General features: G+C 38.0%; 1 protein-coding gene across 2 annotated transcripts in view; it reads right to left on the bottom strand.

The window, feature by feature from the left end:
• DICER1 (dicer 1, ribonuclease III) overlaps nucleotides 1-15,558 on the bottom strand; it is a 68,625-nt gene that overhangs the window by 19,473 nt on the left and 33,594 nt on the right. For both annotated transcript variants that reach the window (XM_029237209.1, XM_029237210.1), the window contains 10 exons: nucleotides 11,231-11,363; nucleotides 9,754-9,996; nucleotides 9,022-9,176; nucleotides 6,334-6,466; nucleotides 5,272-5,347; nucleotides 4,461-4,600; nucleotides 2,039-2,218; nucleotides 1,597-1,810; nucleotides 1,240-1,393; nucleotides 63-245 (listed from right to left, as the gene is read on the bottom strand). In XM_029237209.1, the coding sequence (XP_029093042.1) occupies nucleotides 63-245; nucleotides 1,240-1,393; nucleotides 1,597-1,810; nucleotides 2,039-2,218; nucleotides 4,461-4,600; nucleotides 5,272-5,347; nucleotides 6,334-6,466; nucleotides 9,022-9,176; nucleotides 9,754-9,996; nucleotides 11,231-11,363 (1,611 nt within the window). The remainder of the gene's footprint in view (nucleotides 1-62; nucleotides 246-1,239; nucleotides 1,394-1,596; nucleotides 1,811-2,038; nucleotides 2,219-4,460; nucleotides 4,601-5,271; nucleotides 5,348-6,333; nucleotides 6,467-9,021; nucleotides 9,177-9,753; nucleotides 9,997-11,230; nucleotides 11,364-15,558) is intronic.

Raw genomic sequence — 15,558 nt, forward strand, 5'->3', positions numbered from 1 at the left:
TACTGACCTCTGGAAATAATGCCACAAGTAAAATCAAAACGTCATTTCTAGAGCTCCTTTACCTTGAAGATGTGTGGTCCACATCCAGCAGCGGCTGGTTGAGATTGGTCAGGTCAAGGTTATACTTTGTTTTATAGTATTCTGCAAAAGTTTCATATTCAGGGGAAGGAAATTTACTCAGGGGGGTAAGGTCAGTGTACACATCAGCTACGTAAAATCGATGAGGCTGATCAAAATTGCGGTACCTAAAAAGGAAAAGCCATCAGTGACCTTCTGGCTTAAATCAACTGTTCTCAAACACAACTGCTTTTAATGCGCCGTTAATGCAAATTATTTGATCTTAAAGAGTTCAAAAAGGTTACAAATAAGTAACATTAAAGAAACTTCAATTCTAAATAATACATTTCAAGTGAATTTAAGACGAGAAGAACTACATTTATATCAAGTAAAAACTGACTCTCCCCCTTCCCCTATTTTACTACTGTCCTTGTTCTAAATATCTATACTTTGATAACACATGAAAGCTAAATGGCTCCTTTAAGTATCTCTTAATTTCATCAGTATAAATAGTATAGAAAACTTTCAATATCTAAACAACCGAGTAAATACTGTGTATATTCCTAACGCTAAACATGAAAGACACTTGCCACATAAAATGTATTACTGCGGCATTTATGACATTGATAGGTTGGTGTTAGCTAACATTTAAAATATGGCTTTGAAGTACACAAAGAAAAAAGAAAACAAAAACAAAAACCAAAGACTGAATTGCAGCCAGTACTTTAATTCTTTAAAAAGTGCAATGTTTAATTTTATTGATTAAAAACTCCATCCCCTAAATTTCTACAAAATAAGAAACAAAGCATAGTAATTTACTGTTTTCACTGCACTTAATAACACTATGCATTTTAACAATTCTAATAAACTATTATTTACACCCAAATTCTTTAAGACTTTGGGGATTAAAAGGATGGAGGTTCTAAGAGGAAAGACTACCAACATCATTCAGAAGATCTGACCTTCACAAAGTCAAATCCCTTCATCAACAGTGTTTTGGGTTTTGTTTTTGTTTTTTAAGTAAGTAAACTGAAGAGAACAGGTCCACCATGAAGAGACACCTATATTTTCTACTAGTAACATCAATGCCAAAGTCACAGGTCACTTACATTCCCCATATGAACAAGGGAATCTTCTGAAACGAAGTATCACCACCACTTAGCCTTCCTCTTAAAGTCTTACCTTGGAATGATAACTGCATCTTGGTAATCTTCTAATTTAAAAACAAAGGGAGTTTCTTTTGAATACTTTGTACTGGGAATGCCTATGCGAGCTTCAGATTTCTCGATATCTTCCATGAATTTAAAGTCAATGTCCAAAGTGCTGGAGCCATTAACTTAGGGAAGAAAAAGACCCTTTAGCTTGTTAAAATACAATAATACAGGTAAGATCTTTACTCAAGCTATATATTCATTACATGTGTCTAATTCAGAGTTATCAAAGATATTCCTGTAGTTTACACAATAAGCTCATTGTTAAGCAACAGTTTCATTTTTTAGCTAGTATACAGAAACACTTTAGAGTCTGGGTCCTTCTTACCAACATTAAGAGGTAGAACACAGTATGCTGAGTCAGCGTCTGTGGGTTTAAATTCTAGTGCAGGTTTTTCAAGCCGAAGAATATGTGAGAATATATACTGGTGAAGTCTTGTAATCAACTCAAGCATTTGTAGAGATAACGTGAAACCAGACTTCTTCAACTCAATAGATATGGTAACCTCTCCAGAGCGTGTGTACACAGGAAAGTGCGGAATCTTAACAAAAAGAAAAACAATGCACCCCCAAGGTTAGCAGATGTTTCAGTCCATTACAAACATTTAACTTCAGAAAAGGAATGGTGCTTTGTATCAGGGGAACAGAAGAGATACCTTAATTTTAAAATATTAAACATTCTGAGGTAACAAAAGATAGTTAAAGTAGCTTTTCCTTTTGTAAAAAAGAACAAGACAGTTCAACATAAACAGTTATTATGAAATGTCTACCTGAGGTATGGGTTTGGCTGTCAGTATTCCAAAGCATCTTGTGGTATCCTCAGGGGGATAAAGCTTCCGCCTTCTAAAGTTGAGTTCATCAGGTAAAGGTGTCGTTAGAACCATTCCTATCACATACAGGTAACAAGGCTGATCGGGCTTGGGGTAGCTATCCCTCAAACATTCTGGAATCTGGGATTGGGAAGAAAAATTAAGCATCAAGTTCAAGTGTATTAACCTCTTTTCCAGATGTTGGCAAGATAACAAATTTATTCCTGGCTTTACTAAAAGCTGATGAGAGAAAACTGAGAAAATATCCAAGGCAGGAGACCTCCTAATTTCTTAACCTCACTGGAGAGTCGGCACTTCTGGGTCTGCAAAAGTACATAAAACCGTCAAACACTGCAGGGTCTTTCAACACAATACTGTGCATTTGATCTGTTCCTTTTGACTAGAGAACAAACTCTTTTCTTTCTTGGGTTTCTTAGTCTTTACTCACTTGTAGAATACCAGAAAATAAAGGTAGCCAAATTTTTAAAATCCCATGTAATCCTGAAACTCAAAGATAACCTTTATTAACACTGTGATATACTGTATCATCTTCCAGACTTTTTCTGGCATAAATGTACACATTCCAGAATAAATGTATATAAACATACACACATACATATTTTTCACTACAAATGGAATCACAAAAAAAAGACTGTATCATAACCTGATTTTTATCTCCAGTTACTACAATGAGAACATCTTTCAGGGTCAATACAAATCAGTATCATTTTTAACGGCCATCTCATTGAAGGAGTAAACCATGACTTAAACTAAGATTGCTTCTGAACTTTCAATAATCATACAACCTCACCCAATAGTCTTGCAGTTTCTGAGGCTCAATAACATAAGTAATTATGCCCACAGTTAAAAGGTACAGAAATGCTGGCTATGGGATAGTTATAGTTAATAGAATATCAGATAATACAGAATGCACCTATTAATTAAACAGGATGCAAAGCAGTACTATGCTTCTCAAAACACTTATTGGTGATAACATATGATGTCATATGAAACCAGTCCAGTAATCTCTAGGATATATGTTAGAGCAGGAAAACTGGTTATGAGGAAATAAGCATTTCAGAAAATCGGATAACTTAATTCATGATTTTTGAAAAACTGACATGATTTTGAATCTTGAAAATGCTTAGCTGGGTGCAAACTTTTTAAAAAAGTAAAAACTCAATAAAACTGCAAAAATAAAACAAAAAAATCACACATTTAGGCCAAGATCAAAGTACACAGCAAATTTTTGCTTCTGTTTGGGGTTTTTATAAGGTAAAGATATTGACAAATATGTTTTAAATAAGTGTTTCAGCCCAGTATGGTTACAGCTAGAACTATGCCACAGATCCAGCTAGACACAATACATTGAAAAAACTAATTTTAACTCCAGTCTAGCCACATCCTAACTCCCGACAAGTAACTGTGCTTGCACCTGCTGGTGTGCCCCTCATCTGGATGGGCACTTGCCTGTTTTATCATACACACCCTCTATGTTTTAGCTGCAAACATAAGGTAAAGCAAGAACCTTGACACAAAAGTGAATGAAACAAAGAACGTCCCTTTAAATGAAATTAACACACTCTGGATAGAATCTGATAGATGAAATTGAGCTATCTGTAATGAGGTGGATAGACCCAGAGTCTGTCATACAGAGTGAAGTAAGTCAGAAAGAGAAAGACAAATACCGTATGCTAACACATATATATGGAATTTAAGAAAAAAAAAATGTCATGAAGAACCTAGGGGTAAGACAGGAATAAAGACACAGACCTACTGGAGAACGGACTTGAGGATACGGGGAGGGGGAAGGGTGAGCTGTGACAAAGCGAGAGAGAGGCATGGACATATATACACTACCAAACGTAAGGTACATAGCTAGTGGGAAGCAGCCGCATAGCACAGGGAGATCAGCTTGGTGCTTTGTGACCGCCTGGAGGGGTGGGATAGGGAGGGTGGGAGGGAGGAAGATGCAAGAGGGAGGAGATATGGGGACATATGTATATGTATAACTGATTCACTCTGTTATAAAGCAGAAACTAACACACCATTGTAAAGCAATTATACCCCAATAAAGATGTTAAAAAAATAGAATAAAAAATAAAAAGCCAATAAGAAAAAAGAATCTGATAGATGAGTCCAGGAATCCTTTTGAGAAGAAAAAAAAAAGCAATGTCTGAAATGAGAAAGAGTACACAGTGTCCACATGACAGCGAAGGGGCTGATCTGAGAGAAGCTGTGAACGAGGGAGGGAAACGAGCTGAGATCCAGAGTGGGCTAAATTACAAGGGTTTTGGAAGCCAAGCAAAGGAACCTGGACTTGATATAGCAAGAAATAAAGTCAGAAAGGCTAGATTTTTACTCGGTTCTAACCAATACTAACCGCTTTTGGGTAGCACTGTCTTCGTTTTGTGGAGCCTGGTCTTCCTGGAACACTGGTCTCTTCTTCGTCATGTAAATCAAGCTCTTCTTCGTATTTAACAGTCTCTTTCCCAACTGGCATCAAATGGTCATCCAGTTCGCCTAAGAAATGTAAAGAGAGTTAACAAACAATCCTGATTTTGCCTCTCTGACTCATCAGTGAATAATCCAGAACAGCACTATGTTAGGAAGCAACTGGAAAAGTCATGAAAACTAAAGCATCTGTGCTTTTAATAATACGCAAGTTATCAGATGTGATACTTAAAGCAAAGTCTATTTTGACATTTGTATATTCAATATGGTCAGGATTATAAATTCTGTTCTAAGATTAAAAAACAAAAACATGAACAGAAAAATAGCACATGTCATCCATTTACAAATGCCACTGGAAAACGAGTCTTCCCATTAAAAAAAAAAGTTTTAATTTGTACACTAACATAGACTAATTTGAGACCGATACATTAAAACACAAAACACAAATATTCATGATTCAACAGTTACTAGAAGACCTTTAGGTATTTATATACTGAAAAGAGGTCAGGAAACGGGAGCAAATAAATTGTAGCTGTTAAGCTGTGGAAAACAGAGCTCCTCCACCTTACACAGGATCTTCAGTTACACCATACTTACACCTGTCTTCACCGAAGCACACCAAGAGCAACAGGCTCACAGCCCACATAATCCTTAGGCACCTATGAAGCCCTTGATGTGCTTTTGTTCTACAGTGTTTTTAACTTTATTTTTATTTACACGTGCCTTTCAAACACTCTTACCAATTTTGTGCAGTTTTTCACAGCAAATGAGAGCTACGACTCTTTCAGCCAATCGTATACAGCTCATTGGGGGACCCTGAAAGTAACAAAAAATGTGCCCATTATATATGCAAGAAGCTGTATTATCATTAGTGCATAAAACATATATTAAACCTCTACCCCGAAATCTTTAAAGTTGAAATTTACCAGAACAAAGTTTCATTTTGAAAAACGTCAGCAAGTTTAAAAAAATCCTAATCTCCATAATTTGAAGAACCATCTTTAAAAATCCTGCCCAGGGCTTCCCAGGTGGCACAGTGGTTAAGAATCCACCTGCCAAGGCAGGGGACACAGGTTCGAGCCCTGGGCCAGGAAGATCCCACATGCTGCGGAGCAACTAAGCCCGTGCACCACAACTACCGAGCCTGTGCTCTACAGCCTGCGAGCCACAACTTCCAAGCCCGCACGCCACAACTACTGAAGCCCATGCGCCTAGAGCCCGTGCTCTGCAACAAGAGAAGCCCCCACTCGCGGCAACTAGAGAAAGCCCGTGCACAGCAACGAAGACCCAACACAGCCAAAAATTAATTAATTAATTAATTTAAAAAAAAAAAGTCTGCTCAGTAAAACCTACACAGTTATAACTAAAATTTTACAATTTTGATGAATTTAAATTTTAGTAAGAATTTCATATATCAGTATTGAGACAAAGGATAGCAGTTACACAAAGGCTGATTTTCAAGTCAACAACAAAATAACTAGAGCAACCCAGATGCATTTAATGAATTCTGTGTCACTGTAAGTATCTAAGCCACAGATCAATGATTCTGCCAGAAATGTTTACAGTAGTAAGATCTTAAAGGAAACTTCAGAGGTCATCTAATCTAATTCTGGGAGTCTACGAATTATACAGTCTATTGAAGATTGGAACATATAGTCGACTACAAAAGGGATTTACAAATTTACTTTTAAAAGTAGATTTAAAGCCAAATTTACCTGTAACTTGCATAGCCTTAGAGAAGCTGAAAACAAATCTATTAATGACATATTTTAAGGCACAATCATTTCTTTTTCTAAACTTACAACAATGGAGGCTCGAAGAGGTGAGTTAATTGGCAGATAAAGAGTTGAATAAAATGTACCATCAGGCAACTCTCGGGTTCTACATTTAGGAGCCAGGTGAGTAAACGGATCACTTGGTAATCTAGCACAGTATCTGTGAAGAAAAAGAAATTCTGATGCTGAGTCTACAACTGAGAAACAGAGGAAAAATTTTTTACTGATATTCACATTCTAAAGTTTGATTTTTTTATGCCCCTCTTGCCCTCTACTGGATTGGTATTTATATGTGGAGTCTGAGCTTCACTGCTTCAAACTTTCAATAAGATGGAACAGTACATTTATATCCATAATGGAACATTCTGCAATGATGTTCTTTCTGTATCTGTGCTGTCTGACGGGGAGGCCACTGAGCACGTGCAATGTGGCAAGGGCAGCGAAGGAACTAAATTGAAATTTGAATATAAATAGCCATACGCGTCCAGTGCTACGACTGGACTGTGCAGAAAGTACTGCTCAGAGCCCGTTAAGGGAATAAACTGGCAGTGTTTGGTCCTTAATGACCTTACATTTGCCCACAACCGCTGGGGTCTATGCAAGGACGGCATCAGAAGCGGGCCCAGTGTTCACACAAAGGAGGGCAGCAGAACAAGACGGCCAACCAGCAGCAGCACAAGGAGAGCACTGCAAGCAGGGCAAGAAGCCAGCCTCGAGGGAGCTGGGGCCCAAGTCAGGAGGGTGCTGGGACAGGAAGCCAACCCAGTGGGGTCCAGGACACACGCAAGGGGGGCAGCGGAATGGGCAGCAACCCTGCAAGGTCAGGACCTGTGCAATGAGGGCACCTAAACGTGGTGGCAGCCCTGCAGACTGCTACATATAGGGAGACTGAACAGTCAAGTAATTATTTTGAGGACAATGGGAATCAGATTCCTCACTATTAAAAAAGCCAGGAACAAAGATGGAAAAAAGGGAAGCTAGAATAAACCCTCTGGTGTCATGCTAAAACATGGAGTTAACAACAGACAGGCAGTCAGGTACAGAAATAACTACAAACGTGTATTTATATAAATGTTTATATACACGTGTATGTGAATAGGTATAAACATTTTCTAGCTCCATCTACTAAACAGCCTGGTAGCAGTAATACTCCAGAGGCAATGAACACACCTAGTGCACAGATCTTGGTTTCTAAACACAACTCATTCTCCACTAAAAGGAACCAGGACCTTTTGGAGAAATAGCCAATATCTAGGCTGGGGCAGGGAAATTATGAGTCTAGAACATCTTAGTGTGCCATAAAATACAGAAATGTTCAAAGAATAATGGTGACATGTTAAAAAGACATAGAAGCTAGAATGAAGGGGCCCCCACTAGCCAAATTTTACACAATTTTAACAACAAAATAAATGACAGCAAAAGACTATAAATGACTGAATAAAACAGAAGCCCATTAGTTCACATTGGATAAAAAAATAAAAGGAACAAATAAACGGAGAGAAGAGAAGGCTCTTCCTCACAGTAAAACGACAATAAATACCAGAAAGAATAATGCAGTCGGAAAATCACCATTTTGCAGACCTCACAGAAATAATCAATTCAGGCAAGAAATATCAATTGAGTACTGACACTGATGGGTGAAACTGGGAAGAGGAATAAATTTCATATAATCTCAAAATATCTCCCCATGAAACAGTCACTAGTTATAAAGGGGGAAAAGGCAACTTTACAGTAGAGAAAGCTGGCAGACCTTACGTAAGTGATCAAAGTCACCACCATAATAAGAGGACAAATAAACACTGAGGGACCCCGTTAGAGAGAATGAAAGGAACGCAGCATCACTTCCATGATACGCTGGCCGAAAACACATAACCTGGGTCTAATCAGGAGAAAATATCAAATAAACCCAAATTGAGAAATGACTGGCCTGTCATCTTCCAAAGTTTCAAGGTCATTAAAGTCAAGGAAAGACTGAAGAATGGTTCCAGGTTGAAGGAGACCAGAGAGATGAGGAAAATGGGTACAACCCACGATCCTGGACTGGACCCTTTCACTCCAAGAACATTCTCGTGAAACTTGAATGGGTCTCTCTGGGTGAAGGGTATATGTGAGTTCTCTGTAGTACTCTTGCAATATTTTAAAGTCTAAAATTGTTTCAAAATAAAAAGTTAAGAAGAAAATCTTATGTTTTCTGCTCCTTTATTTTGCCTCTGCAGAAAATTTATCCTGATACATAATCTAGCTATGTATCTGCTTTTCTTAGTTCTTAGAAATGTTATCACCAACTCAGGACAAAGTAAAACAGAACATACTCCAAAAAAAAAGGTTAATTTATCATAATCTTCCATTACTGCTAATGGAAGATTCAACATCCACCAACATTCATGACACAAAACAAGTTTCAAGATTTGTTTTCAAGAGTGAGTGTTGCAAAATTAATTTCAATCTAATTAAAATACGCATGCCTTCATTATGTCAGCCTTGTCAATGAGAACTAAACATTTATTACTATGCAACACTGGTTTTGCCTGCTGACAAAAAAGAACAATGAACCAAAAAAAGCAACTTCTTTTCCTTCTCTCATCAAAGTATCACAGGCCATAAGCAGAAAGACTGGTGATTGTCTGCAAAAGGTAAACAACACAATACTTACAGGTTTAGACTTAAATCTCGCAATTCTCACAGGCTTTCCATGCAAATGATTTGATGCCATACCTATTGATGTGGCCAATGGCCGTGTTGATTGTGACTCGTGGACCGCCGTCATCGGGCCTCAACACATATGGTGGGAAAACATCATCATCATCCACAACAGGCTCAATGTCGGCCTCGCCGGTATCAACGGACTTGGAACATTTGTTTCTCAAGATCTGAACATTTTAAAAACAGAACTTAGGAGAACAAATGCTTTTTCTGCCATTAGTTGTCTGCTTCTGTACCTACAGAAAAAGCTCTCTTGACATGAAACATCTCTCCTAAATACACTGCAATACTCCATAGGTGCCTGCTGCTGAAAATTTCTCCTAATTAATCCCTTCCAGCTCCAATCATGTGGAGAAGTTCCCCATACAGGTAACAAGGCTTAAAAGGTACTGTACCTACCTACCTACACACACACACACACACACACACACACACACACACACGTGATCCCCAGTCTTTCATGAGTATAGAGGCTATGTCATCACTCTCAAATCACTCTGCATCTCAAGCAATCAACTGTTACTACACTGTCCACATAAACAGTACACTTCCCAGGTCTTCTTCCCCAGTAATCCATATGACCATTTTCACTGCTATTTTCCTGTAAAATACTGCTGGCTCTGTGTAATTAGTCTCAACTTTCTAATAGTGTACACACTGCACAGCTCTGTTGAGACTATTCTCTGAAGATAAAACTATTTCTAAACACATAAAAACAACTTAAAGATAACACATGAGTCTTACCTTTTCAATAGCTTTGTATGTTTTAAGGTCCTCTTCAAAACTTTTTATTTTGTCTGTATCTGCTAACATTACATAATTAGAGATCGGTGCCCTCGCTCTTCCCTTAGATTGAACATAGGATCGATACTCTGTGGGCAGATCAAAACGAACCACCAAGTTGCATTTCGGTATGTCAACACCCTCCTCCACAATACTTGTTGCAATAAGCAGGTTGGTTTCATGTGCTCGAAATTTCCTAAGTACCTGAAAAAAAATCCACCAAGGATAGCAATTCTAAGAAATTTTCCAAAGAAAACAAGGTAGTAGGATTAAGGGACAACTGTCATTTCTGACAATACTCTGAGCACGCTCAATCCAGGCCGGGCTGAGGGTGACGGTAACACCTCACAAAACTCGAGACGCGTGAACACATGACATTTGCCACTGAACGTGACTTGAAAAATCCAAGTGCCTTTCTATTTTACAGAAGCACCCACGGACAAATCACAGCCTTCAAGATGAAGGCGCTGGCTTCTTTAATAACCAAAGTGACCAAACGAATCCCCTTCTGGAGTCCTGTTGCCATTCTGAGCCTCCGTAATGGGATCTTATGGCTGTGAGTTTGTGCCAACATCCCTCCGAAGATGTCAAAACTCTTTCACTAAAATCCCTAAATCACTTGGAATTAAAAATTACAAGCAAAGCATTACTTATTTTCTGGCATCTTGGGACACATTTAAGGGATCAGAAATGATTTTTTTTTAAAGTGAAAAATTTTTTCATACTAGATTTAAGGTAACGTCATTTCCCAATCCAGAATAAGTTAAATACGAAAGTAAGTTGGGTTTTAGACTGATCTGTCAGACTCTGGCTGTTAGACTCCCCAAACCTGGAATATTACCAAAGAGCTATCACAGAGAAATGGCTTCAACGTGAATTATTCTGCTACTTTTAAGTTAAATAACAAAGTTTAAATAAAAAGATTTTACTTGCGAGCTGGAACACTGTATTAAGTTTTAGCATCTTTACAACGCTATTTCCTATATCAAAATCTTACAAAGCATGAAAAAAATTAGGCCAAAATCTTTAAAATGTATTGTTATTTTTAAAGGATTCAACCAAGGCAGGACTTTAAGTAGAAAACAAAACACTTTCTAGGAAAACATTTCAGTTTGTTGCTTCAGAGTCGTATGGAGTCAACAGGAGTTAAGTTTACACAAGCTTTCTTTTTCTATAAAATGCAGTTGTGTGCCATCAGCCCAATAATGGAAAACAAAATGGGTGATGGCAATTAAGACACAGAACTGAATTTTCCAGATAGATTCTCAACGTATGAATCACTATACAGCTACCGCAAAGGAGACGGCTAGTTTCTGCATGAACAAGTACTCTATATTCCCAAAAAATGCAGAGGAACTATGAAGAAAGGAAGTTCCTATGGGCAAAGTTTGTGTATGTTCTGAAAATTGTTATTGTACAATTATTTGAACTTAGTTACCTCTTCCTGCTTTCTGAATTCCGCTTCCATCTGTTTGTTGCGAGGCTGATTCTTTCCAATGCCATGTCCAGTTATAAAATTGCTGCTGATGTAAGCCAGCTCTGGATCTTGTTTGCCAGCTTCCTTTATCAATCTAAGAAAATTATACACATTTGGAAGTTAAGCACTGCTGAGGGAAAAAAATTTTAACTTCTGTTTCTAAGGTCTCCCTTAAAATGGAAATACATATCCTTTTGCCAACATACCTAACAAAACAGTCGGTTTTTTTTTTTTTTTTTCAACTAGCTTAAAAAGAAATCACTGTCGCTCTTCTCTGAGTCGATCTGTGGACCAAATACTTATAACACCAAATACAGGGCTGATTTACACTGATGAATGAAATGGTCACAGTCCCTCAAACTTTCTAATTTGGCAGTGATGACCTTCATAGAAATGTGGCCCAGGAGGGGACAGCGCTAGGCAAAGAGGAACATGGATTCCTCATGTATTTTGGCTTTAGTCCAAGTCTTATAATGAAAAAACCACACACTCTTTCTCAGCGCACTTCCCTAAGCACACACACAGCTTGCAGCGATGGTCATGCCCTTGCGTCCACGGCCAAACTTACGCAAAGTACCAAATACCCCAAAGGAATACTTCATTCTCCTCTGCACATAGTAAGAGAGTTCCAGCTGTGCATGAAAAGAAGTGCATTATTTCTTTTAGATTTACTCCAGCACTCTGTACCACTGGAAGCACGGCTCTAGGGAAAGCGATGCCTCCATCCACTGCTCAGCATCTCCATTCCCAACACTCATGTCCCTGGGCAGGCCGCTGACCACAGTTCTGCATAAAAGGCCACTGAGCTTCGGCACTGCAAGGCCAAGGGAGTTCCCACCCCATCCTGTCAGGAAAGAGCACATACTCCCGAGCTCATCTCCCTTTCTGCCTGCACCTCTGTATTAACCCAGAAAGCTTGTCCCCTCAGACGGGTCCTCCACTAAGAAACGGAAAAGAGCTACAGGACGGGCTCACATTACATGGGTGCAGAAGGTTAACAGTTAGTGTTGCCGTTACAGCTATTTTGGAAATATCCACATTCAAAAACTCAGCACACAGGATAAATGGTTCCACACCTGACCTAAGCGATTCCATATGGTTCTTCTGAAGTCATACAACATAGTATAAATTCCTAATAGAAAATTGCATTTTTAAGTCAAACCATTCTTTTTTTTTTTTTTTCCCCCAATAAGTACATGAAACAGGCTAATATCAAAGCCCTGGAAGAAACCTTGAAGGGCCATCTAGAATATCTTCCTGCCTCCAAATCAGTAAAACACTTGTGTGTCTAGGTTAGTTTGAGAGTCTGCTCTATAGTTCAAGTACTTAAAAAGTTCAAAATCAGAAACTTCTTTAATATGTTCCAAGATTCGTTTAGTTATTATAAACTTATGACGTCAGTAACAGAAAACAGTGCTACATGCAAACAGCATGCCCCAAAATCTAAAATATGAAATTAATTATCTTAGAAATTATACTTCCAAATTTTAGTTTATGTAAATTAGCATCAATTTGAACATAACAGAGGTTTAAAAAAATGCATTTCACGTTACTCCTAATTAGGTATACAATGTATTTTAATTTGCCTAAAAAAATAAATCTGGTAGACTTCAACTAGCTGGGAAACAGAAGCACTACAAGTACCTTTATTTCTCCTTAACCAGACTCTCACCAGGACTGCCGGGAAGAGAAGAAACAATGTGCACGTTAATTTAAAAAAAAGGTCTCTTATAAGCAACAGCTGAATTCTATATACCTATGCTGACAACGTTTAAAGAGAAAAATTTCTCTATCAGATAAATTTAAGAAATCCCTGCAAAGTTATGGGCTTCCAGAGAAACAAAACAAGGTCTACTGTTGTCAGGGAGCTTGTTACTGAGTAACACACACTGCCTAGAGATTTCACAGTACCACAGAATTGCTGGGACAGAGTCTTATTTGTTTCTTTTAATTTTATACTGAGTTTATGTGAGTTGTTCCACAAGCAAGCTGTTTGATAAAGAATGCTGTTCTCTAGTGCACAGAGTTTCTCAAACAATCTATAGCAAAGAACTGGTTATTTTTTTCCTAATTTCAAACTCACCCGAAACCAAAGTTTTTGTAAAATTCCACGAAAATTAACTACTAAGAAAATGTAACTTTAAAAGCATTAAAATTCAACGGCCAATTGTATAACATTCAGCAGACATAAAAAACTAAGAGTTTATGAATATAACTGTATGACATTCAGAGGACATAACTTACTCTTAAAACTAAGAGTTTATGCTTACCCTCAATCTCTGTATCTCACTCAACGCAGCTGGCACAGACCCACAGGTCACAGTGCATGTGTGTGTGCATACCGCCTCCCCAAGTACAATGTCAGGTGGTAAGACTGCCATTTTTATATACAGTGTCTCTTATTAACAACCCAGTAAGAGAGGGAGGTATTATTACTATTTTATAGATGAAGATGCTGAGACTTTAAAAAGGTAAATAACTTGCACAAAACATACACCTATAAAGTGAGTAGAAATAAAAGGAACCAGGGCTCCTTGGAGAGATGGCTGATCCTATGCAAGAAAAATACAAGATGAGCCTGGAAGTGCCAGAAAGTAAGGAAGTGTTCAAAAAACAAAAGGATGAGGGCATGTCAAAGGGACACAGGAGTTAACCTCAAACAGCCCCCAACGGCCCAGGGTGGAACAACTTATACAAAAAAAAAAAAACTAGTATCAGATTATAACCGAAGAATAAAATAAACAAACACGAGTTCATAATGATAAAAGAACGTGATTCAACAAATATAAACAGATAAATAGGATAAAAGAGACACACTTTCCTTACAGAAGAATTTCTGTAACATACATATATAAGCCCCTCTCCAGGAATGAAACTGAATCCCTCCCTCCCCAGAATAAACTAGATTTGGTGACTTGCTTCCAAAGAATTAAGAAAAGAGAAAAACAATGACTTTACAGTGGAGAAAACTGGCAAACGCAATCATAATCACATGACGAAGTCTAGCAGCACCAGTGATGCTCTGTGTCAATACCATGAGCCCCTCTGAGACGAAGTGAGCAGAAGGGCACTTCACGTCTGTAGTATTCTTCCAAATCCTAAAACCCAGTCTAATCCTGAGAAAAACATCAGACAAATTCAAACTGAGAGGCCTTCTACAAAATATCTGACTAGTACTCCTCAAGAGTATCAAAGTCATCAAAAACAAGGAAAGAAGACGCTGTAACAGACCAAAGGAAATTAGGGAAATATAACAACTAAATGAACTCTGGTACACCTTGGATTAAAAAGAGGACATTAATAGGGATTTCCCTGGTGGTCCAGTGGGTAAGACTCTGCGCTCCCAATGCAGGGGCCTGGGATCAATCCCTGGTCAGGGAACTAGATCCCACATGCATGCCGCAACTAAAGATCCTGCATGCCGCAACAAAGATCCCGTGTGCCGCAGCTAGACCCAGTGCAGCCTAAATAAATAAATAAATAAATATATATATATTTTTTTTTTAAAAAGAGGACATTAATGGAAAAACTGGTGGAAGTCACACAATACTAGTAAATTACACACTGAAAAGAGCTCTAGACTTGGAGAGTGGAAACCACTTTCTGCCACTTGATACTTGCATTACTTTAGGAGGTCACAAACTGAGTGTTATTTTCCTCATCTATGATATAGTAAAAACATCTACCTTCTTCCCTCATGGACTGTTCTGAAATTTTAAAAAATATATAAAGGTAAATTATAAATGATAAAGCCCTAAACACAAAAGGCAAAAGAAAAACTATAAACAGAAGACTGTACACATATTACATTATATATAGAAGTAGCTGTGATTTATTTTTTTAATTAGGAGAATAGAAAACTGCCTGTGTATTACAATAGCTTGTACTCCCATTAAACTGTTCACTGAAGAAGGGTTTTTCCTCCCATTAAACTGATGGAAGGAAAGAATCTGGATTGCAGGAAGTTTTTCTAAGCTTATTAAAAAGCTTACCGGGACAAGACCTCTATTGTATATTTAATTAGCTGCCCATAAAGCCAAGCCTCAAACCGCTCCTGATTCATCATCCAACACTGAATTCCAGCCACATTTTATGAAAGTTGATCACAACTAATCTGATCCTCAAAGTCAACAGGAAGTAACAACATTGACTTCTGATAAACCTTTTCAGGCTAATATTCCTGCAGTGAAAGTGAGTACATCTCTACACTTAAAAACGCAGGCAGAAAAGCGGGGAAAGGAAGAAAATGAACCCCGACTTCTCTCCAAGCCCCAGAAAACGTATTTAAT

This window comes from Monodon monoceros, unplaced genomic scaffold, assembly GCF_005190385.1.
Source record: "Monodon monoceros isolate NGI ecotype Baffin Bay Population unplaced genomic scaffold, NGI_Narwhal_1 Super_Scaffold_21, whole genome shotgun sequence".
Classification (NCBI taxonomy): domain Eukaryota; kingdom Metazoa; phylum Chordata; class Mammalia; order Artiodactyla; family Monodontidae; genus Monodon; species Monodon monoceros.